Source organism: Dipodomys ordii, unplaced genomic scaffold (assembly GCF_000151885.1).
Source record: "Dipodomys ordii isolate 6190 unplaced genomic scaffold, Dord_2.0 Scaffold4, whole genome shotgun sequence".
Taxonomy (NCBI): domain Eukaryota; kingdom Metazoa; phylum Chordata; class Mammalia; order Rodentia; family Heteromyidae; genus Dipodomys; species Dipodomys ordii.
The window spans coordinates 33,759,547-33,782,314 of record NW_012267220.1 but is presented as its reverse complement, the minus strand read 5'-3'; the positions used below and the strand labels follow the sequence as shown (position 1 = coordinate 33,782,314).

At 36.6% G+C, this 22,768-nt stretch overlaps 1 protein-coding gene across 1 annotated transcript in view; it reads right to left on the bottom strand.

Moving 5' to 3' along the window:
• Positions 1–22,768, bottom strand: part of Adam32 (ADAM metallopeptidase domain 32) — an 85,108-nt gene that overhangs the window by 35,040 nt on the left and 27,300 nt on the right. The window contains exons 10-12 of the mRNA XM_013024331.1: positions 14,349–14,430; positions 11,402–11,538; positions 9,516–9,693 (exon numbers count right to left, since the gene is read on the bottom strand). Of these exons, the coding sequence (XP_012879785.1) occupies positions 9,516–9,693; positions 11,402–11,538; positions 14,349–14,430 (397 nt within the window). The remainder of the gene's footprint in view (positions 1–9,515; positions 9,694–11,401; positions 11,539–14,348; positions 14,431–22,768) is intronic.

Sequence of the window (22,768 nt, the reverse complement as noted above, 5' to 3'; positions counted from 1 at the left end):
GAAGGAAGGAAGGAAGGAAGGAAGGAAGGAAGGAAGGAAGGAAGGAAGGAAGGAAGGAAGGAAAGTTAATATCTCTTCATTTCCAGTGAATACCACAACATAGTCATTAGAAAACTTTGGGAAAACACCAAAAAGAAATCAAAGGGTCAACTAATAATACAATTAGGGTTATGTGGCAAAATACCAAAATATAATCATTCAATCAAAGAGAAAACAGGAAGAGAAGAAAGCACAGGTTGACAAATAGACAAAAACATATACATGGTAGACATAAAAGGACAACTAGATCAAGTATATGTGGTATATATACACACAATGGAATTCTCCTCTTTCATCAGAAAGAATGATATTGTACCATTCCTAAGGAAATTGAAGGACTTGGAAAAGATCATATTAAGCAAAGTAAGTCAGACACAAAGAAACATAGGTTGCATGGTTTCCCATATTTGTGGTAACTAGAATAAGTAAACTAGAATAAATAAACACACTTGGTAGTAAAAAAAATACACTGAGAGATGATAAATTATACAGATCTAGGCATTCATACAGATCTAGATTGAATGAAGATATTCTTAAGGAGCAGATTATAAAGGCTCAATGGCTATGTGCATATGATCATATAAAATAATATTTATCCAAATGAACTCCAAGAAATGAAACAAGAGGGATTTTGTTGTTGTTGCTCTGCTATTTTGTTCTTCCTTTTGTCTTGTTTGTTGGTTTGCTCTGGAAGGCTAAGAGAGACACAGAAATGGTGGGAACAGGGGTGAATAAACATAGCAGTGGTACTCATTAGACACTATGTGGAAAATGAACTGTACAACTTGTGGTAGAGATGGGAAGAGAAAACTGGGAGATAGTGAGGGAAGGGGTTACATAGTTCAAAAAGAAATGTACTCTTTACCTGACTTATGTAACTGTTACCCCTTTGTACACCTTTACAATAGCAATAAATATATTTTAAATAACCATAATTAATTAACCCTTAATTAATTAACCATTAATCAGCCATAATTATCACATTAATAAAAATGTATCAAACACAAATTAATGCAGAGATTATGAATTTATATTAATAAAATAAGATCTAATTATACATTTTGTACAAAAAAATCTATGTTAATCATAAACATAACCATCTATTAAAAGCAAGGATACAAAAAGACATAGGATACCAAAATGCACTGTGACAAGGCTAGAGTAATTATATCAATGTCAAAAAAGGTACTATCTGGAGCAGGAATATTTGCCAGGATCAAGAGAGACATTTTAGGATAGGTCAATTCATCAAGGAGATAGAAACATCCTAATAATATATGAACCAGTCATGGCACTTGAAGAAAACCTACTGCAAAACAAAGGCAGGTTGAAGAGACATAGAAAGCTTATTATTATAATATAAAGTTTCAAATCTCCTTCCCAGTAAGAAATAAAAAAAAGTGCTATAGATTATCTGAACAATATTAACAATCAACTAGTCTTGATTAACATATAAAATTCTGTATGAAAAAGTTCCAGAATCACTATACTTTCACATTTATATGATCCAATCACTAAAATCAGATGTAAGCTGAATTAGCACAGAATGCCATTTCTAAAAAGAAATACTAATGTTAAAAACAAAAAATAGATAGCTGATACATTCTTGAATACTTAGAATAAACACCTAGTACTTCAATGAGAAAAATCAGAAAAAAATGTTTGAACACAAACACAACAAAATGTATATGCTGCAGATCCTACAGTATTAAGAGAAACACACCACACAAGGATAAAAGAGAACATTTTTAGTGGTTTAAGTTGCCATCTTTAAATAAATTACAAAAAAAGAAGCAAACAAATGTAAATAAAAATCACTAAGTTAAGATCAGACACTAATTGAAGAGAAAAAACAAATAACAGAATATCAGTGTCTTTATGAGCTGGCTCTTTTAAAAGATAATTAAAGAAACTAAGTCTGGAAAGAGACACTAAGAAATAAAGAAGACCTACTATCAAGAACAAATGGAAGAATCACTCCTGGTCCTGCAGCAAGTTTATGGAAAAGAAAAATCTAGAATCAATAACTTTATGCCAGTAAATTTAGCAAAAAAAATACTGAACATTTTTCTCAAACATAAAGAAACAAAATGAAATAGTAATATAGCATTTGGATTTGCAGGACTGTACCCACAAAAGAAAACCCAGCCAATAAGGCTAGGGATCAACCTGAACCTGCCATACACAGGGCAGATCTGAAGTATATTCCCAACTTAACTAATAAGAATTAAGCACAATAAATTTACCCCAAGATAAGGATTCAAATGGTTTTTTTTCTTTCTTGCAATTGTTTCTAACATATTTATAAGATGATCTCTTTGTTGTATTTCCCTCTCCCATAGTATATCCCTTGTTTTCACTGTATTTAATGTTGGTATACTTTTATACTTTGTGGAGGGGAAGGGAAAAACAAATTGTTTAAATAGGGATACAGGTGCAACAATAAGATGTACAAGACATTATGTCGAAAAACAAACTTCACAACTTTGGTGTGTGTGTGGGCGGAGGGGAGATGGGAAGGGATGGGAAGGGGAAACAAAGGAGGAGGCAACAATGCTTGATAAGAAATGTACTAATTACCTTGTCCATGTAATTGTAACCCCTCTGTACAGTATTTCACAATAATAAATAAATAAATCAAAGTAATGAAAACAGGGGAAAAAAAGAATTGAGCATAAGTGCAGCTACCAATCAGTTCTACTTAACTTTGGTGGACACTTGTATTAAATTAAAAAGAGAACATAAAGCTAAGTACCAGTAGCTCACACCTGTAATTCTAGCTACTTAGGAGGCTGAGAGCTAAGGATCACTGTTCAAAGCTAGCCTTGGCAGGAAAGCCTATGAGATTCAGATCTCCAATAAACCACAAAAGAACACAAAAAATAAAAAGCCAGAAAACGAGCTGTCACTTAAGTGGTAAAGTGCTAGCCTTGAGCACAAAAAACTCAGGGGCAACACCTAAAACATCAGTTCAAGCCTCAGGACTGGCAAAAAAGAAAAAGCTTGTGTCAACTGTACCAAAGTTGGGGCAGGAATACAGGGAAACTGAGACAACTTGAGGCCTATTAGGCAAAGGTACACCTAGACAGTCCTCTACATCCATGTCAGCAACACCTGGTGATATCATGTAGTATTGGTAAGATGGAAGGTGAGTCCCACAGAGGTAGAGCTGAGTTTAGCGCCAGTCTCTCCCTGAGACATACCAATAATCTTCACTGGTCTCCAGACAAGAGCTTCAGGTTCTTTACTATAACTGGAGCAACCAGAATCCGAATTGCTTTCAAGAGCATACTCTGTAAAAATGCCCACACTTGCTACAGATCAGTTCCATAGTAGAGATAGACATAGTAGAGATAGACACAAAAGGTGTGTACTATTCAACAGGTACCAGAGTCTCCCTGGCCCTTATAAATCTTACAGACATGGAGTATCTCCAATCCTACTGTGGCCTGTCTGATCTGAGCTCTAACTGGTGAACTGTAACCAGAGCAGCTACAGAGAAGAGAGGTAGGGGAAGGTGGCAGGCTACAGATACCCTCCATTTAACTTTATGAATAAGAAAAATTGGGGGCTGGGAAGGTGGCTCAGTGGTAGAGCGCTTGCCTTGTGTGCCTGAGGCCCTGGGTTCGATTCCTCAGCACCACATAAGAAAAAAGCCAGAAGTGGCGCTGTGGCTCAAGTGGTAGAGCACTAGCCTTGAGCTGAAGAGCTGAGGGACAGCGCCCAGGCCCAGAGTTCAGGCCCCACGTCCGGACCCCCCCCAAAAAAAAAGAAAAAGAAAAATTGGGGTAACAATACAGATCATATTCTGAAGACAAAGCAAGAGAAAGGAAACAGCAGAAATCACAAAAGAGTGGCAAGACAGCAGAAAATCATAAAGAAATAGAAAGCCCTCAGAGGAATGTAGTGGGGCAGGGGTAGAATTTATCATTCTTAAACTTAACTTCTTGAAGCAAGGAAAAGTCAAAAACACAAAGTCAAGGTAAGCAAGATGGCCCTGGTGACAGACTAGTAATTCAATCCAAAGAATAAGCCCATACTTCCTATAAGCCCTTAACACCTGTATGTGAATTTAGTTTGACAGTGACTGAAGATAGCCTGAAGACAGGTTGTCTCTGAAGATAACCTGCCATGAAGCAGCAATCCCTTTATCTCAGAGCGCTATGGCAAGGTGCCATCTTGAGAAATCTAGGGAATTGAAGGCAAGAAACAATTATGGCTCAGGGTCTCCTGACACTCCAGCCATAAGAAGTAGAGATGAACAGGGTCTGATGTGGAACTGCTGAGAAGTTTCAACATTCAGGGAGCTCAGGCAGTGAAAGGTACTATTGTTGTTGACTTCACTATCAGTGATGAGAAGAGAGTCTAATTGCCTAAGGAGCATTGTAAAAACAGCGCCAAGCCCATGTCTGGCAGAGTGCACAGCCTCTGGAAGCTGTCCCTTACTAGGTGTGTTTGCTGCCAGGACCCAGTGCTCTAATGCAGGCCTCATGACCTCTAAAGAAGACTGGGACCAGTGAATCACATAATTTCCCCAGTCTATAAGTGCTTTCAGAGTGAGGAACTCCTTGATATAGAAATGGCCTAATAAAAAAATATAAATAAATAAATCAAATCAAAATGTTGGAGATGGAAAGCTCAGTAAGTCTAATTTAAAAAAAAAAACCTGCCAAAAGCCTCATTGATTCACTGGCTAAAGACGAAGATAAAATATCAGAGTTCAAAGAGAAGGAAAATTAATTTAAACATTCAGATAAAGACAAAAGAGAGACCAAAGGAACTGAGAAGACCTCCAAGATTTCTGGGTTACTATTAAAGTAAACCTAAGAATCGTGAGCATGAAGAGGTACAAGCTAAAGGAACAGAACACACAACCATCAAAGAAAAAAAAAAGAAAATTTCCCAACTACTGAGAAACAGTCATCTAAATATAGGATAAAGACCACCAACAAAAAACCAGAAAAAAATCTCCATGTCATATTATAAAGTTAAAAGATGACATATATTGGCTACAGGAATATTGAAAGTTACAAGAGACAAGCATCAAGGTATATATAAAAGTAAACCCATTCTGCCTGAATTCATGTATCACATACTATATGCAGAACAGTAGTAAGTGCTTCTAGTCTGTTAGAAAGGCAAAAGTACCTGCTTGTGGCACTTAGCAAATTTAAGCTTGTTGTTGTATTTCTAAGAACTAAGCAATTAACCTTTGCTGTCATTGTAACTTGAAATATAATAAATGACCCAATAGTTGCCATAGTCACTTAAGATTTACCTTCTTTCCCATTATTTATAACAGTTTTATGAAAGTTTCAAATACATGGCTTCTTTTCATTGGGTTGTTTGTGAAGGACTTGCCTCTCCCCTGTTGTCCCATTCTCTCTATGAACGTGATCACATATGAGTCTATACAGATGAATTCAGTGCTTCTAGAAAGCGAAGTATGCAAAAGCAATGTAAAAAGAGGGATTGCATTGGAGGGATGGGAAACAATGATGAAAGGTGTAACATCAATCATACGTATTGTACTTATAAACTAGTTTGTTGAATAGTAACCCTTTGTACAAAGACTTAAAGATAATAAATATATATTTTTAAAGGTAAACCCACAGACTAACAGTAGACTTCTCAACAGAAACTATAGAAAGCAAGGAAGGAGGGGATGGAGTATTTTAAACCCTGAAAGAAAAAAAATTGCCAACCTAGATTATCTACCAAAGTTAGATTTAAAAAGAAAATCTTCCTTGATAAACATGTACATAAAAGGAATTCATGTACAAAAAAAAAACCTCATGGCAGAAGAAAACTACAGGAATCTTACATGCACAAAAAGATAAACACTACTACAGAATTAGAAAAATAAATCTCATCAGGTAAGTAAATAAGCAAATGAGAATTAGGAAAGGATGAAACACTACAAAAACAACAAAATCATAGGAAATTTCCATGCCTTTCAATAATGACTCTTTTTCAAGTTTTTTTAATCTTTAAGTAGTTGTACAAAGAAGTTGCCATTCTACAAAACAGTATATGAGTACAAAGTGTCTGACAACATTGTCACCCATCTCTCTTAACCCATCCCTTCTCTCACTTTTTTTCTTTAATTGAGATTAGGAGTTTACATAAATTTCACATATTTCACAGTATTGTGGAATAGTAATACGTAGAGTCATAAACACATTTTAACTTTAAAAGGCAAATTCCAATAATGACTCCTAATGGTCTCAGTTCTCTAATCAAAAGAAACAGACCCAACCAGGTATGGTGGCTCATGCCTGTAATCCCAATTTCTTGTAAAGGAAAACAGGAAGACCACAATTTGAGGCCAAGAGAGACACAAAGTTAGTGAGACCCTCACATTCTCAACAAACTAACTGGTAGTGGTGGGTCACTTCTGTAATCTCATCTATGCGGGGATGAAGATAGGAGAAACATAGTCCAAGGTTAGTCTGGGAAAAATGAGAGAGACACTGCTTGAAAAATAACTAAAGCAAAAAGGGATAGAGCCCAAATAGTGGCTGTTTGTCTAGCAAGCACGGAACTCTGAGTTCAAACACTAGTATTGGTTCTTTATATCTAGAAGCACAAAAGCTAATACTGAAGGGAAATAAAGAGTAGGAATCACAATACCTGACCTCAAACCATATAACAAAACCATAGTGAAAAGAACCATATTGTACTGGCACACAAACAAGAGTTAGAGACCAATGAATTGGAATTCAGAACTCAGAAGTAAGCCCACAAAATTACAGCTATCTGATTCTTGCCATGGAGCCAAGCATAGACACTGGAGAAAGTACAATCTCTTCAATACATGGTGATGGGAAAACTGGGCATCCACATACACAAAATTAGACACTTGTCTCTTACCCTGTACAAAAACCAATTCAAAATGGATTAAAGATCTTAATATATGACCTGAAAACTCAAATATATTTGAACAGAAAACTATTTTTTAATTGAATGGTTGGTTATGCTTCAGGAAATTAGAGCCATAATTAACAACTGAAATCACATCAAATTAAAAGATTTCTTTACATCAGAGAGGCAATTATCAGAAAGATAAGACAGCTCACAGAGTAAGAGAAAAAACTTTCTAGCTATTCATCTGACAGTCAATTAAAATCCAAACTATACAGAGTTCAGGAAAAAGTAAACATCAAAATAATAAATAACCCTACTAATAAACTAGCAAATTTAATAGTTTCCCAAGAAGGGGTATTAATGACCAATAAACATAGGAAAAAACATTCAACAGTCTCAGACAAGAAGAAAAGGTACTACACTAGGCACCAGTTTCTCATGCCTGTAATCCTAGCTACTCTGGAAGCTGAGATCTGAGGATCATTGTTCAAATGCCAGCCCAGGCAGCAAAGTCCATGAGACTCTTATCTCCACGGGTAAAAATGGAAAAGCTGTAAGTAGAGCTGTGTGGTTCAAGGTAAAGTGCTATAGCCTTGAAGACAGCACCTAGGCCATGAATTCAAGCCCTAGGAATGGCACCAGGAAAAAAAAAAAAAAGGAAGGCAGGAAGGCAGGAAGGCAGGAAGGCAGGAGGGCAGGAAGAGAGGGAGGAAAGGAGGGAGGGAGGAAAGGAGGGAGGAAGGGAGATAAAGAAGGAAATAAATGTGCCAAAAATACATTGGAGAAGACAGACTTTTCAACAATGCTAGAAAACATTGAATATCCAATGTAGAAGAGTAAAAGTACAAAAATCAATTCACAATCAATCATAGACTTCTATATATGACTAGAAACTTTGAAACAAACACAAGAAAACATAAAGGAAATGTGAATATATAGGCAACAACTTTCTAAATAGGATTCCAGTAGCTTAGGAACCAAGAGCAAGAATTGACAAATAATATTACATTAATTTAAAAAGAACTTTTGGAGGAAAAAAAAACACACTTTTGAGAGTTGGAGATTAACTCAATGGAAGAGCACTTGCCTGGCAAGGTCTGAGTTCAGTCCTCAGCTCTGCAAAAGAAAAAAAAACAAACAAAAAACCCTTTTGTTCAACAAAGAAAACAATTATCAGATTGATGAGGAAACTAGCAATATGGGAGAAAAATCTTTGCAAGCCATTCATCAGATAGAGATTAATATTCAGAATATATAAAGAGCTAAAAAATGAAATCCCAAAACAATGATTCAATTAATAAATGGGCAAGTGAATTAAACAATTCTCAAAAGAAATAACAAGTGTTCAATATGCTTAGCCATAAAAGAAATGCAAAGCAAACTGGTATTGAGATTCTATCTCACTCTAGTCAGAATGGCTCTCATCAAGACATAAACTACAACCAACAGTGATGAGGCTGTGAGAGAAAAAGATCTGTTAGACACTGTGGGTGGGAAAGTAAATTAGTGCAGCCACTATGGAATTCAGTATAGAGGTTCCTCAAAAAAAACAAAAACAGAATTCCTGGATGATCCTACTGTATACCACTCCTTAGTATACACTCAAAAGAATGTAAGTCCACACACAATAGTGCTTCTCTCAGCACTATTAATAAACGGCCAAGCTACAGAATCCAACTGGGTGCCCATCTACGCGTGAATGGATAAGGAAAATGTAGTAGATGTATAATATGGAGTTTCATACTGTATCCAAGAAAATGAATGGAACTGGGCTGATCCATGTAAGCAAACTAAGCCAGATTCAAAAAGATAAATTCATTCTCCCATATATAGAATAGGTACCTAAAAATTCAAAAGGAAACAAAAAGGACATGAAGGTAAAAAAGAGTGTGCTTTGTGGGAGAGCCAGTAGGCGAGGGAGGGGAAGGAGCACATGCTAGCGGGAGAATACGATCAAAGTACAGCACATGTGTGAGAGTACAGAATAATGAAATCCACTAAAATTGTAGACATATGTCATTTTTCTTTTACAAAGAAATATCATTAGGAGAAAAAAATGCATATTGTATTACTCTATTTAAGTGATTTTGAGGTTATAGAAAACTGACAGAATCAGAAGTTTCATGTAGAGGAGTAGAAATGAGAAAGACTAGAGAGAGGTGATGATGTAAAAAAATCTATAACTTCATCTACCAATAAATTATCAGTACATGTCAAATTCATAAATTGTACACTTAAAAAGGGTGTACTTTGCTGCCTTCTTTGGAGTTCATTTCATTGTGCTACTAACAGATTAATCATCAAATGATATTTGTAATAAATCCAAGGTTAAGCAAAGATTTAGAAATACCATCTATTTAGCCTGAATTCATAAGCTGATTCTAGATGCTTTTTTACTCAACATCAATAAAATTGGCTGGACATCTTAAACTTATTCAAAGTTTAAACTATAAAACCTAGACAGGATTTTCTCTTCTGTGCACTTCAACCTGTTTCAGTTAGTATTCTATGTTACATTTGGCTATATTGTACATCTCTAACATTCATACAAAAGAGATAAACTAAAACAAGAAATCTGTTTTAATTTTTTTCCTAATTATCAGACTTACTTCTGCAGTACCACAGTCACAAATTTCATCTCCCTCCACTTTGCCATTGCCACAGACTGCTGTTTTTTTCGCTTGCAATTGTGGCTTATTCTGAAGACATTTGGAACCCATATTTGAAATAAAAGCTTGAAAGTCACGCTGACTGCAATTGCTGAAAGTCTTCAGAACACTGGACTGTCTAAAAATAAATCCATATAATGTCACTGGTGTCATACTTCTAAAAACATGGTTGTATACTGAATAATAATTTCAAACTGTTGAGCTTAATACATAACAACGAATGCTCCCTAAAAGTGCTCATAATCATTTTTGATGGGCCATGTAATTTAATTCAATGGAATATATGACCTTAATAAAACAAAATTCAGTACACACCAATAGTAAAATGTAACCTAAATGTCCTCTACAATACAGTGAGGACAATTAAATACTTATGCGTTTTCTATGCTAAACTCTAGGACTTACACAAAACACCTTGTCAAAGCATATTTATGAACAATTGGCCAAATGCACAATGAGCAGTAACTGATGTTTTTAAGGTATGTCATAAAGAAAAAAATGTATATGTATATGAAGTACATGAAATATATTTATATGTAACTATATGAATATATAAATATATTTACCTATCAAAGTGAATAATACATATGGTACATATAATATATATATAACATATATACTTGCATGTGTGTATGTGCTTCTATAATATGATCATGATAATAATTTTAATATAAATATGTATATATATGTGTATAGATTTTAGGTTATTCTATTTTTATTACATAAGAGTTTTTAATGATATGATGATACTTGAGAGTAGCTTTAAAATAGTTTTTTTTCCAAGTCATTTAAAAAAGGATACAGGTGGACCCGTTGCAACAATGAGAAGTACAAGTTGTCATGTCGAAAACGAACTTTACAACTTTGGTGGGGGGGTGGGGGGAGGATTGGGTAGGGGGTGGGGGGAGGTTTGGAAGGGATGAGAAGGGGAAACAAAGGAGGAGGCTACAATGCTTGATAAGAAATGTACTCATTATCTTGCCCATGTAATTGTAACCCCTCTGTACAGTTTTTTCACAATTAAAAAATTAAAATTAAAAAAAGTTTTTTTCCAAAACTTAACTCCTTAGCTTCACTGTTTAATTTATTAATTTTTACTTTTTATATTTTGCCTTCCCTGGGGCTTATACTCTGGGCCTGGGCACTGTCCTTGGGTTCTTTTTGCTCAAGGCTAGCACACTATCACTTGAGCCACTTCTAGCTTTTTCTGTGATTAATGGAGATAAGAGTCTTATAGACTTTCCTGCCTAGGCTGGCTTTGAATCAGGATCCTCAGATCACAACCTCCTGAATAGCTGGGATTACAGGCCTGAGCCACTGGCACCCAATTTACTCTTTTAATAGTTCTTCAGTAATGAATGAGTTCTACCTGTCATAGTTTCATAAATAGAAAACCTGCAAAACCCTAATGACACCTAGGGTAACTCTTGTCTGGTGCACTTTTGGGAACATCAGTGAAGTTTACCAGTGACAATCTATCACATATATACAGAGTTTGGGAAAAAATGTTCTTACTTTCTCATTTTACTTTTACATAGCCTTCTGAAATAAGAAAGTAGATATAATTATTTCCCATTTAAATATGAGAAATGTAAATATAATCAACATTGAATGATTTGATCAAAGTCATGCAAATATTGTGTATTGTATATTTTAAATTGTATACTTGAAATCAAACTAACCTAAAATCTAAAAGTCTTGTCCAAAAAAAAAATCCCATTTGTTAGGACTTGCTAACATTTTTAAGGCTCTTTATTGATCTTGGCTTAACTACATTTAAAGTAGAATAAATATGACCAGTAAATAAACAGTGTTTTAAAACTTACACAGCCTTTGGACTCATCACACACACAGCTTCTGAGCAGTGGCATTTCTGTGGGTCATCGTATGATATTCCCAGATTGATCCCCAGCATCTGGGTGACAGTGACTGAAAACGCCTCCAAAGTCATATCCCTGGAATACTATAACAACAAAGACATTGCAAAAGAAAGCTATTTCATTAAGTAGTGGCTCAAAATCATGTTTTCATTCTAAATCATTTTTTCTTTTGTATCAAATAGTGAGGAAAGTGAGCTATGGTTCCTTGGACAGGTGAGAAGCTGATACCCTTATGAAATTTTATCGAGAGAGCATTTTAAGTCCATGTCAAGCTATAAGCATCTATAAATAGTTCAGATAGCTAACGTTAACTATACAAACTATACATTTTTCATGAAGACAAAAGTTGTTATTATTAAGTACTTGTACAAAGGGGTTACAATTTCATAAGTCAGGTTATGAGCATAATGCACTTTGGTCAGTTTCACCCTTCCCATTGATAGCTCCCATTTTCCCCTACTCATTCCTCCCTACACACAAGTTACACAGTTCATTTTTAACAAAGCACACATTGATCTGCTTTTACTCACTCTTCTTTCCTCCATTCCTGTGTCCCCTTTATGCCCCCCCAAAAATGTTTTTACTTTCTGGTATTTGTTTTTAGTAATTTAGTTGTTCAGATGAGTTCCACATATGAGAGAAAACATGTACATTTGTCTCTGTGAGCCTGGTTTATTTTGCTTGGCATGATTTGTTCTAGGTTCATCCATTTCCCTGTAAATGACATAATATTCTTTCTAATGCATAAGTAACATTCTATTGTGTATACATACCACATTTTCTTGATCCAGTCTTCCATTGTAGGGCATCTGGGCTGTTTCCATAACTTGGCTATTGTGAATAGTACAGCAATGAACATGGATGTGTAAGTGTCTTTACCGACTTGTAATGTTCTGGATAGATTCCCAAGAGTGGTATGGCTGGATCTTAGGGAAGTGGTATGTTTACTTTTTGGAGAAATCTCCAAACCACCATCCAGAGTAATTGTACTAGTTTACATTCCCACCAAAAGTGTAATAGGGGTCCTTTCCCCCACACACACATCCTTGCCAGCACTTGTTGCTTGAATTCTGATTGTTGGCCAATTACTTAAATAAGATGAAATCTCAAAATAAAAATAGATTGGGGAGCATGGCTCAAGACATAGTCTCATACTCAAGGTCCTGGGTTCAAGTCACAGTACTGCAAACAAAGTAAGTATGTGTCATCCATGTTCATTGCGGCATTATTCACATTAACCACATTATGGAAACAGCCCAGATGTCCTACAATAGATAAATGGATCCAAAAAATGTGATATGACACACACACACACACACACACACACAATGGAATTTTACACCATTAGAAAGGATAACACTCGGGGCTGGGAAGATAGCTCAGTGGTAGAGTGCTTGCCTTGCATGCCTGAGGCCCTGGGTTTGATTCCTCAGCACCACATAAGAAAAAAGAAAAAAGCCAGAAGTGGTACTGTGGCTCCAGTGGTAGAGTGCTAGCCTTAAGCTGAAGAGCTGAGGGACAGAGGCCAGACCCAGAGTTCAGGCCCCAGGACCAGACCCCCCCTCCAAAAAAAAGAAAGAAAGAAAGGATAACACTATGTCATTTACAGGGAAATGGATGGACCTAGAATAAATCATGTTAAGTAAGATAAGTCAAGCTCAAGAGATACGAAATGTGCGTGCTTTCTCTCATATTTGGAAGCTAGATCTAAAATAGGATAGATGATAAATTATATAGGACTCTAGGTATTCATACCAAATGAGACTAGAGGAGGATATTCTTAGGGGAAGAACAGAAAGGAACAATGCCTATGTGCCACTGATGTATAAAACAGTATTTATCAAAATGAGCTCTAGGAAATGGAAACAAAAGTATTTTTCTTTATTATTAGTTTTGTTTTCTTTCCTTTTTGTCTTGTTTGTTCATTATCTGCCTTTGCGAGAATGAGTGGGGAAGACATGAAAATGGAGGGACAAAGGGTGAACAAAGACTGCAGTGGTACTCAATTGACACGCTGTTGAAAATGAACTATACATCTTGTGGGTGGGAACAGAAGGGAAAAACTGGGAGAGTGAAGGAAGGAGGGACATTGTCAAAAATGAAATGTACCCATTACCCGACTTTTGAAACTGTAACTTCTCTGTACATCACCTTTGAAATAATAATAAAAAATGAATGAAAATGTGAGTTTGTGTGCGAGAGAGAGAGTAACAGAGAGAAAAAAGGAGAAAAAGAAGAAAATATTCATCATTCAAAATGATAGTGATTATCTCTACTCAGGTTACATGAATAACAAAAATCGCTGTGTAGTTTTTTAAAATATATTACTTAAACTTATTTTTAAAGTATGTTAGTAAGATAAGAAGATAACTCAAAGAGGTACATGATCTGCAATAATGTATTTAATTTTACCATAGATTTTTATACATAGCACACCTGTAAATATGAAAAATGATTAAAGTGCACAAAAAACTTCTTTTAAATACTCTGAGAAATCTGAAATTTTTAAGGAATTTGTAACACAATTTTTGCTTCTTTGTATTTTGAAGCTATTTCATCCATAATAATATTTCTCCAACTTTATTTCTATAAGCAAAAATCTAATTGGATTATAGAGATTTCCTTATAGATAATTTGTCATAATTTCCCTTATTTTACATATTGAGGAAAGCATCATTCTATTTGTGAGACTATTATTTCCAATTTAGTTTCCAAAAACAGTTAATTGCAACAAGGCACTTGTTCTAAAATAGTCTTCTTTCTACATACTTCAAAATTTTAGTAATAATGAAAAGCCAAATTGAAATTTCTAAATGCAAACTGTAGAAAATACATGGTGTCAAGTTGCATCATTTTAAATATATTAATTTTTTAAGAGTAAATTATTGCTTACCTGTGCAATTCCTACAGAATAATGAGAAACACACATCTTTCCAGGAAATGTTGCCCCCACATAGTTTGGATGATCCTTGTAACTAAACAAATAAATATAAAATAAATACATACAATTGCAATTAACTTTACCAAAAAGCTTAAATATGAACATTCCTGTTGATATATCTATATCATAAAAAAAAATCCTAGTTTGAAGCAAAATGAGTTATTGTCCCTAAATGTCCTTAACTGTTTCAAAGTAAAAGTTATTCTACTTTCTTAAATAAATTTGGTGAAATTCTTTTTTTTATTGTGAAAATACTAAAATTCTTGATTTTTAAACATATCCAACCACTTCTGGTAGCTCTTCTCATATTTGGCTGTGGTCCCTTTAGTCAAACATTTTGATCAAAATCATTTTCTTGAAATAACAATGACAAGAATTCATTGGATGGACATAGAAGAGCTCCTCTCTGTTGGGCATGGTGATCCTAGTTACTTGGTAGGTAGAGTTTAGGGAATCAAATTCCAAGATTATCAAGGATCAAAAAAAAAAAAGTTGAGATTTCATCTCAACCAATGGCTGGGGAAATGACCAGCTGTTCTCCTGGATAACAGACTTGTTATCCCAGCTCCAGAGGACCCTCCCCTTCCCTCCCAGTCCTCCCCAGTGACACAGAGATGAACAAGTAGGAAGAATCACAGTCCAGGCTAGTCTGGGCATGAAGCAAGACTGGACCTCAAAAATAACCCAGCCCAGAATGGACTTGTGTCGTGTCTCAAGTGGTACAGTGCTACCTAGCAAGCACAAGTCCTTGAGTGCAATCTCTAATATTGTCAAATAAACAAATAAGTAGTTATTCTTACAGAGAGAAGTAAAACAGTTTCTCATAGGTATGATTTCATTACTTCACAGCTTTGTGAAGTAGTCACAAAATAAAGACACTGGTGTTCAAAACAAGCTGCCTGAAATTGATGTCTTCAAATGAATCTCAAATAGTAATGCATGTGCTGATGTCAGCGGGATGGTTCACTAGAGGTACCTAGTTCACTTTGCTCAACAAAAAGGCCGGAAACCAAGAAAAAAGCTGCAGCCGTTCTGGAAGAGTGATTGGGTAGCATGCTGGATCAGGACAAGGATGTCAAGGAGTCGTGACAAAGAGTCGTGACAGGCCTGTTTTGTACCATCTGTCCAGTCAAGATAAATCCTGAGTCAAGATGGCCTTTGGGAAGCTAGCAGAGGATCTGCACACCAGCACTGCCTCAGAGGAAAAGCCCACCCACACTGTACCCTTCACCACTGATGGCGTCTGGAAACTCCAACTCTCCTGGGGTACTGTGAAGGGGGTCGGGAGAGGGCAAGATGGCCTGGCTTGCAAGCACTTTGGGGACTGTATCCACCCACAGTGAGCCCTGGGATGCAGCCTGCCCTGCTTCTGCAGCTCCCAAGTAGCAGCACAGTGCCCATGTGCATTCTCTTCCTGCCAAGGACCAGAGAGGCCACCTGGCAAACCTGTCCCCTCTTCCTAAGACCCCAGGAAGCTAAGCAGCCGGCTCTAGGCATGTGCCCTACTGAAGTCCCTACAAATACATCTGCATCTGTCTAGAGTCTAGGCCTCACACTGGAAGGCCCCACACCTCTGCTACAAAGCCTACTGAGAAGGCTTCACTCTGGCCAGCCATCGGAGATGGCCAGGACAGCTATACTTTGCCTCCCAGAGTGGCCTCATCTGCATGTGATTCCCCCACTAGAATTTGGTGGACATCCTGTCCCAGTGTAACAAATCTGCACTCCAACTGGCAAGAGTAATCACACAATCCTTGTTGGTGAGATCACTGAAGAAGCTGCACTAGTGGCCAAGGTTGATTATAGCTGAAGAAGATAAACAGTGCAGTCCTGACCACTTCGGGGCCCCAACTGTGGGGACCCAACCAACAGGACACAGCCAGAACAAAGTTCCACTGTGAAGGCCGCTACACACAACTGGTACAGGCACATCTGACAGATGTGCAAATAGAAATGCAGGAACAGAAGCAAGGTATTCTGATACCTCCAAGAAGACACAATAACTCTCCAGAAATAAACTCTAAGGAAAGAGATATTGATAAAGTGCTTGAAAAAGAAATCAGTGTTGATGGCTTATGCTTATAGCTAGCGATTTAAGAGGCTGAGATCTAGAGGATTGAGGTTCAAAGCCAGGCAGAAAAATCTGGGAGATTCTATAATAACCAAAATAACCAGTAAATAGCACCATTGGAAGTATGGCTCAAGTGGGAGAGCTCCACCCATGAGCAGGCAAGCAAGTGTAGTGAGCAGGAAGCACTGAATTCAAGCCCTGGTACCAGCAATCAATCAATCAGTGGGACAGGTAAAGGAGGGAGGTGAAGGAGTGAAGACAAAGATAAGGGAAAAGAAAAAAGTAAAAAACAAAAGAGAATTTTAAAACAACCAACAAACGTGTCAGTTCATATTTAAGGGAATCTCCATCATACCAACAACAGCTTTCCCAGCAAAAACTAATCAGGGCAGGAAAGAATGAGATGCTATATTCAAAGTATTGGAAGAAGGACTTGGAAAGCTCAAGTGGTAAAGGGCCATCCATGAGCAAGAGCCAAGTGAGAGTTGGAGACCCTGAGTTCAATCGCCAGTACTGGCACAAAATAATCAAAAAATAAAATAAAATACTCAACTGCCAACCAACAAAGCTGTCTTTCAGAAATGAAAGACTTTCCAAAACAAACCAAAACTAAGGCCATTCACCACCACCAGACAAGAAATGTTTATGAGAGTCCTACACTAGATGTGAATGAAAGGATGGTAGCTGCCATCATGTAAACGTATGGAGCATAGAATTTCAGCAAAGGAGATGTGAAAAGGAGAAAAGAATTAAGACTTCAGCCAGGTTTTGGAGACTTGTGCTTGTAATCTTAGTTAGGCAGGAAGCTGAGATCTGAGGATCTAAATTCAAAAACAGCCCAAGCTGTAACCCTCCAAAAGTCAGGAGTATAGCTGTGGCTCAAGTGGTACAGCACCATCCTTGAGTGAAAAGTGGAAAAAACTAAGGAAGAAGGTGAGGTTCTGTGTTCAAGTCCTAGTACCAACACAAAAAGAAAGAAAAAATAAACTTTATCCGTGCAGAAATTCATCAAACTGTACAAAGTAAGCCAAGAAGATGAACAAGGAGAAGGAAGAGGAGGAGGACCTCTAAACCCAACCAAAGAAAAAAAATAACAAAATAGCAGGTATATGTCTTTAATTACCAATATAATTTCAATGTAATGACTAAATTCCTCAAATACATATACTGATTGAATGGATTTTTGTGAAGACATAGTAATAAGCCTACAAAAATTTATATTCGCAGCAAAATACAACAAAAACTAAAAGATGGCAGAAGACATACCCAAATGGAATCAAATCAAGGTGAATTTTCTTTTGAAGGCTAAATAATATTCCATCATGTATACATAGCATGTTTTACTCACTTATTTTATAAGGGACACAACTGATTCTACTCTTTGGCTATTTTGAATATGGCTGCAATACTGGTATTCAGGTGTCCCTACAATATGTGTACGGATACTTTGTCCTTTGAAAATATACCTGAAACTTGCTGGACCATACAATAGTTTTATTTTAATTGTTTGAAGAATCTCCATTCTGGTTTTCATCATGACAAGTATTTTTTCTCCATATCCTCACTTATCTTTCTTTTGATAGAGAATTTTCTACCTGCATTCGGGTGAATTATGACTTTGGTTTATATTTCTCTGATGATTAGTGATACACAACCAATTTTCCTACACCTATCAGTCATTGCATGCCTTCTTTTGAGAAAGGTTTGTTCAGGATTTTGTTCCACTTTTAAATTCTTCAGTGTTGCTTGTTTCCTGTCAAAGTGTTTGGGTTTGGGCTGGGAAGGTGGCTCGGTGGTAGAGCACTTGCCTTGCATGCCTGAGGCCCTGAGTTCGATTCCTGAGCACTATATAAGCAAAAAAAGAAAAAAGCTGGAAGTGGCACTGTGGCTCAAGTGGTAGAGCGCTAGCCTTGAGCTGAAGAGCTGAGGGACAGCACCCAGGCCCAGAGTTCAGGCCCACGACTGGACCCAAAAAAAAAAAAAAGTGTTTGGGTTTCTTACATATTTTACCTATTAACCTATTTTCAAGAGCATAATTTGCAAATTTTTTTTTGTCAGTCATGGGTCCTGAACTCTGGGCCTGGGCGCTGCCCCTCAGCTCTTCAGCTCAAGGCTAACACTCTACCACTTGAGCCAAGCACCACTTCCAGCTTTTTCTGTTTATGTGGTGCTGAGGAATTGAACCCAGGGCCTCATGCATGCAAGGCAAGCACTACTACCACTGACCCACCTTTCCAGCCCTACAAATACTTTTTTGTGTCATATAAGATAGATGTTCACTTCATCCTGCTGAAATATATTTTTTAGTCTTTTCAAAAGATGAGAAACTTGATTAAGTCAAACTTAATGATTTCTTCTAATTTTATGAGTATTTTTCATGTTGAACCTAGGAAAAATTCATTGCCTACAGCGCAATTACAAAGATTCCTTTCCATTGTTTCCCTTAGATATTTCATAGTTTACATTAGTTACTGTATTACTACTTTCCATTGCCACAGTAATGGAGGTTTGTGTTTTTTCAGAGTAATAATCAGTTATTTAGTACCAACTACTGAAAAGAGTATCTTTTTTCTATTGATCTTACAGATGTGAATCTAGTTCTGGGCAGTCCTCTTCCCAATATCATACTGTCTTAATTGCTACAGCTTAAATCGAATAAATATGCACCCTCCAAATGGATTGTGAAAATTGTTATTATATGTGTTAGCCTTTTCACGTATATTTTATAATCAGCTTCTTAATCTCTATAAAATATATTGTTAAGCTATTAATTGGAATTCCAAAGGATACACTTATCTTAATAATGCAAGGCAAGCACTCTACACTTAGCCACCTTCCCAGCCCCTGATCTTAATAATACTAAGGCTTTCAATCCAAGAATCTGTGTGTGTGTGTGTGTGAGAGAGAGAGAGAGAGAGAGAGAGAGAGAGATGGAGCTTGAACTCTGGGCCTGAAAGCTGTCCCTCAGCTCTGCTCAAGGCTGGTGCTCTACTACTTGAGCTATTGTCCCACTTCCTGTTTTCTGAGTGGTTTGTGGGAGATAAGAATCTCATGGACTTTCCTGCCTGGGCTGGCTTTGAACCACAATCCTCAGATCTCAGCTTCGTGAGGAGCTGGGATTATAGGTGTGAGCCATCAGCGCCCAACGACAAATCTCTGTTTATCTCAATCTTTTTCCATCAATATCTCATTGTTGTTGTTGTTTTATGGGTCCTGGGCTTGAACTCAGGGTGTGGGTACTGCCCCTGAGTCAATCTAACACTTGAGCCCACAGCTCTACTTCCACCTTTTTGGTGGTTATTTGCAGATTAGCATCTCAGGACTTTTTTGCCAGTCCAGCTTTGAACTATGATCCTCATCTCTCAGACTCTGGAGTAGCTATGATTACAGGCATGAACCACCAGCACCTGGAAATATTTTATAGTTTTAAGTGTATCAGTCTTTCACATACTGTTTTGGCTTTATATTTTGGTTCTTTTGTGCTACTGAAAATAATTCTTTTTAAATTGTCTTTTAATATTTTCTTATTATAACATAAAAACCAATGGTTTTTATTGTATTTGAAATAGGTAAACTTGCTTGTTAGTTCTGGTAGATATTTTTAGTAGACAGCATTTTCTAGATAGACAATAACATGAATAAGCAAAGTACTTTCTTCTTTCGTTCCTAGTCCTCATTCATTTTATTTCCTTGACTTACTGAACAGGCTAAAACATGTAGCATGATTCTGAACAGAAATGGTAAATACAAATGTTCTTGTCTTGATCCTAACTTTACAGTCCCAGTATTCAACTTTTCTCATTACCTACTTTAGAAGAACAGCATTAGAATCTGTCAAAGGCTTTCTCTGATTATCATATGATTTGTGCTGTATTGATTCTTGACGATTAATCGTACATCCCTAAATTAAACCAGTCAAGATAGAATGTGTTGTCTGATTTGCTAATACCTTATTTACTATCCTACATCTATAATTGGGAAGGTAATGGGTCCCTGGTTTTCTTCTAACATCTAGCTTTAGTACTAAGGTATCATAAGTTTCATTAGGAAGTGGTTCCTCCTTTTCAGTTTTCTGGAAGAGTTTATATAGGCACGATATTATTGTTTCCTCAACTGCTCAGCAAGAGCTACATGGGCCTGAAATACTACTTTTATGAATGGTTTTATATGCTTTTTTCCACTAGATAGATGTCTTGTGAATTTCTTCTTTAATAGGAACAGTGTGTGTGTGTGTGTGTGTGTGTGTGTGTGTGTGTGTGTGTGTTTCAAGCAAATATCTACTGCAACTAAGTAGCCAAATATATTGTCATAAGCTTGTTCATAAAAGGAAAGCTGGGCACCACATTTTTAATAAAACCTACTTAGGCTGACATCTAAGCACCTTGGTTTGAAGCTAGCCCAGGCAAAAAGTACACTAGACTACTCTCCAATTAACCAACAACAACCACCACAACAAAGACCAGAAGTGGAAGTGTAACTCAAGTGGCAGAGCTCAAGACACTAAGTTCTACCACAGTACCAATACACACACACTCAAAAAGATTGTCTTATGTCTATAGAATTTCTTAGTCCTGATATCTCTTGCTTCCTGATCAGTCTGGCTAAAGGTTTAATTTGACATCAAGGAATCTGCTTTCATTATACTGATTTTTCTCTGTCATTTTTCTGATCTCTATTGCATCAAGTTTGGTTCTGATTTTCATTATTTCCTTTTACTCACATTAGATACATTTGCTGCTCTTTTTCAAAGTTTTATATGGAAGAGGTGAGGTCATGAGCATAAGATGTTTTTGCTTCTCTGACATTGGCAGTTGCTACTGGAAAATTCTCTACAATCAATGCTTGTTCTGCATCTTACAATTTTAATACACTGTGCCTTCATTATTGTTCGGCTCAAAATGCTTGCTAATTTTTCTTCTTTTGTATTCTCTGATCCACAAGTAATTTTAAAACATACTTTTTTCATTCTATTGGGTATTTACTAAGACTTGTTTTATAGTCCAACATATGCATGGTCTTTTTTAAATTTATTTTTGTAAAAATGCTCTACATAGGGATTACAGTTACATGAGTAAGGTAATGAGTACATTTCTTGTCCAACATTGTTACCCCCTCCTTTTTTTCCTACTATCCCTTCTCTCCCCCACTGTTCTCACTCCTCCCCTCTCCAGAAGTTGTAAAGCTCATTTCCAACATAGTGTCTTATGAGTATCATTGTTGCAATGGGTCATCCTGTGTCCTTGTTTCAGCATTTTGTTATTCCCCTTCCCCTCCCCAAATTAAATAAATGTATATACAAAATGCAAGATACTAAAATCAAATACAGTGACAACAGGGGATATACAATAGGGAGGAAGAATATACAGAAGGAAACAAAAAAGTCACAACAACACAGAAAAACCTCTTGTGTCCATCTCTTGAGGTTCATTGCACTTAGCATCATCTTATATGGTCATATGTGCATAGCTTTTGAGCAGAAAACTGCTCATCTGATAAAACATATACTAGTTATTGCAAATAAGAGAAACCATGGGATCTGTTTCTTTGGGTCTGGCTTACTTAATACGATTTTTTCCAAGTCTTTCCATTTCCTTACAAATGGGGCTGTGCCATTCTTTCTGATGGAAGCATAGAATTATAGTGTGTGTGTGTGTGTGTGTGTGTGTGTGTGTGTGTAATATATATAGCAGATACCAGATTTTCTTGATCCATTCATCTACTGTGGGGCATCTGGGTTGGTTCCATATCTTAGCAAGGGTGAATAATGCTGTGATAAACATAGTTGTACTGTTAGCTTTAGTATGGCCTTGTTTATGATTGCTTGGGTAAATGTCCAAAAGTGGGATTGCTGTCCAAAAGGGGAGCTCTATGTGTAGTCTTTTAAGGAACCTCCATACTGTTTGCCAATGTGGTTGAACAAGTTTACACTTCCACCAACAAGGCAGTAGGGTTTCCTTCTGGCCACATCCCCTCCAGCATCTGTTGTTATTAGATTTCTTGATTATAGCTATAGCCATTCTAACTTGGGTGAGGTAGAATCTCAATGTTGTTTGGATTTGCATTTTTTCTATATACGTGAAGCTTGAACTTAAATGTTAAGCTAGTTGATAGTCATATTCAAGTCTATGCTAATAATATTTTTAGGGGAAAAGATGGTGAAATATCCATTAAGTTATTGCTTTTGTCCATTTCTCCTCTGATTGTATAACTTTATTTTTTAAGTTATTATTTATTTCTCTTCCTGTCTCAATTTCTATTGCATTGTTCAGAAATTTTCCAAACAAAGTAATATTACAAAGAT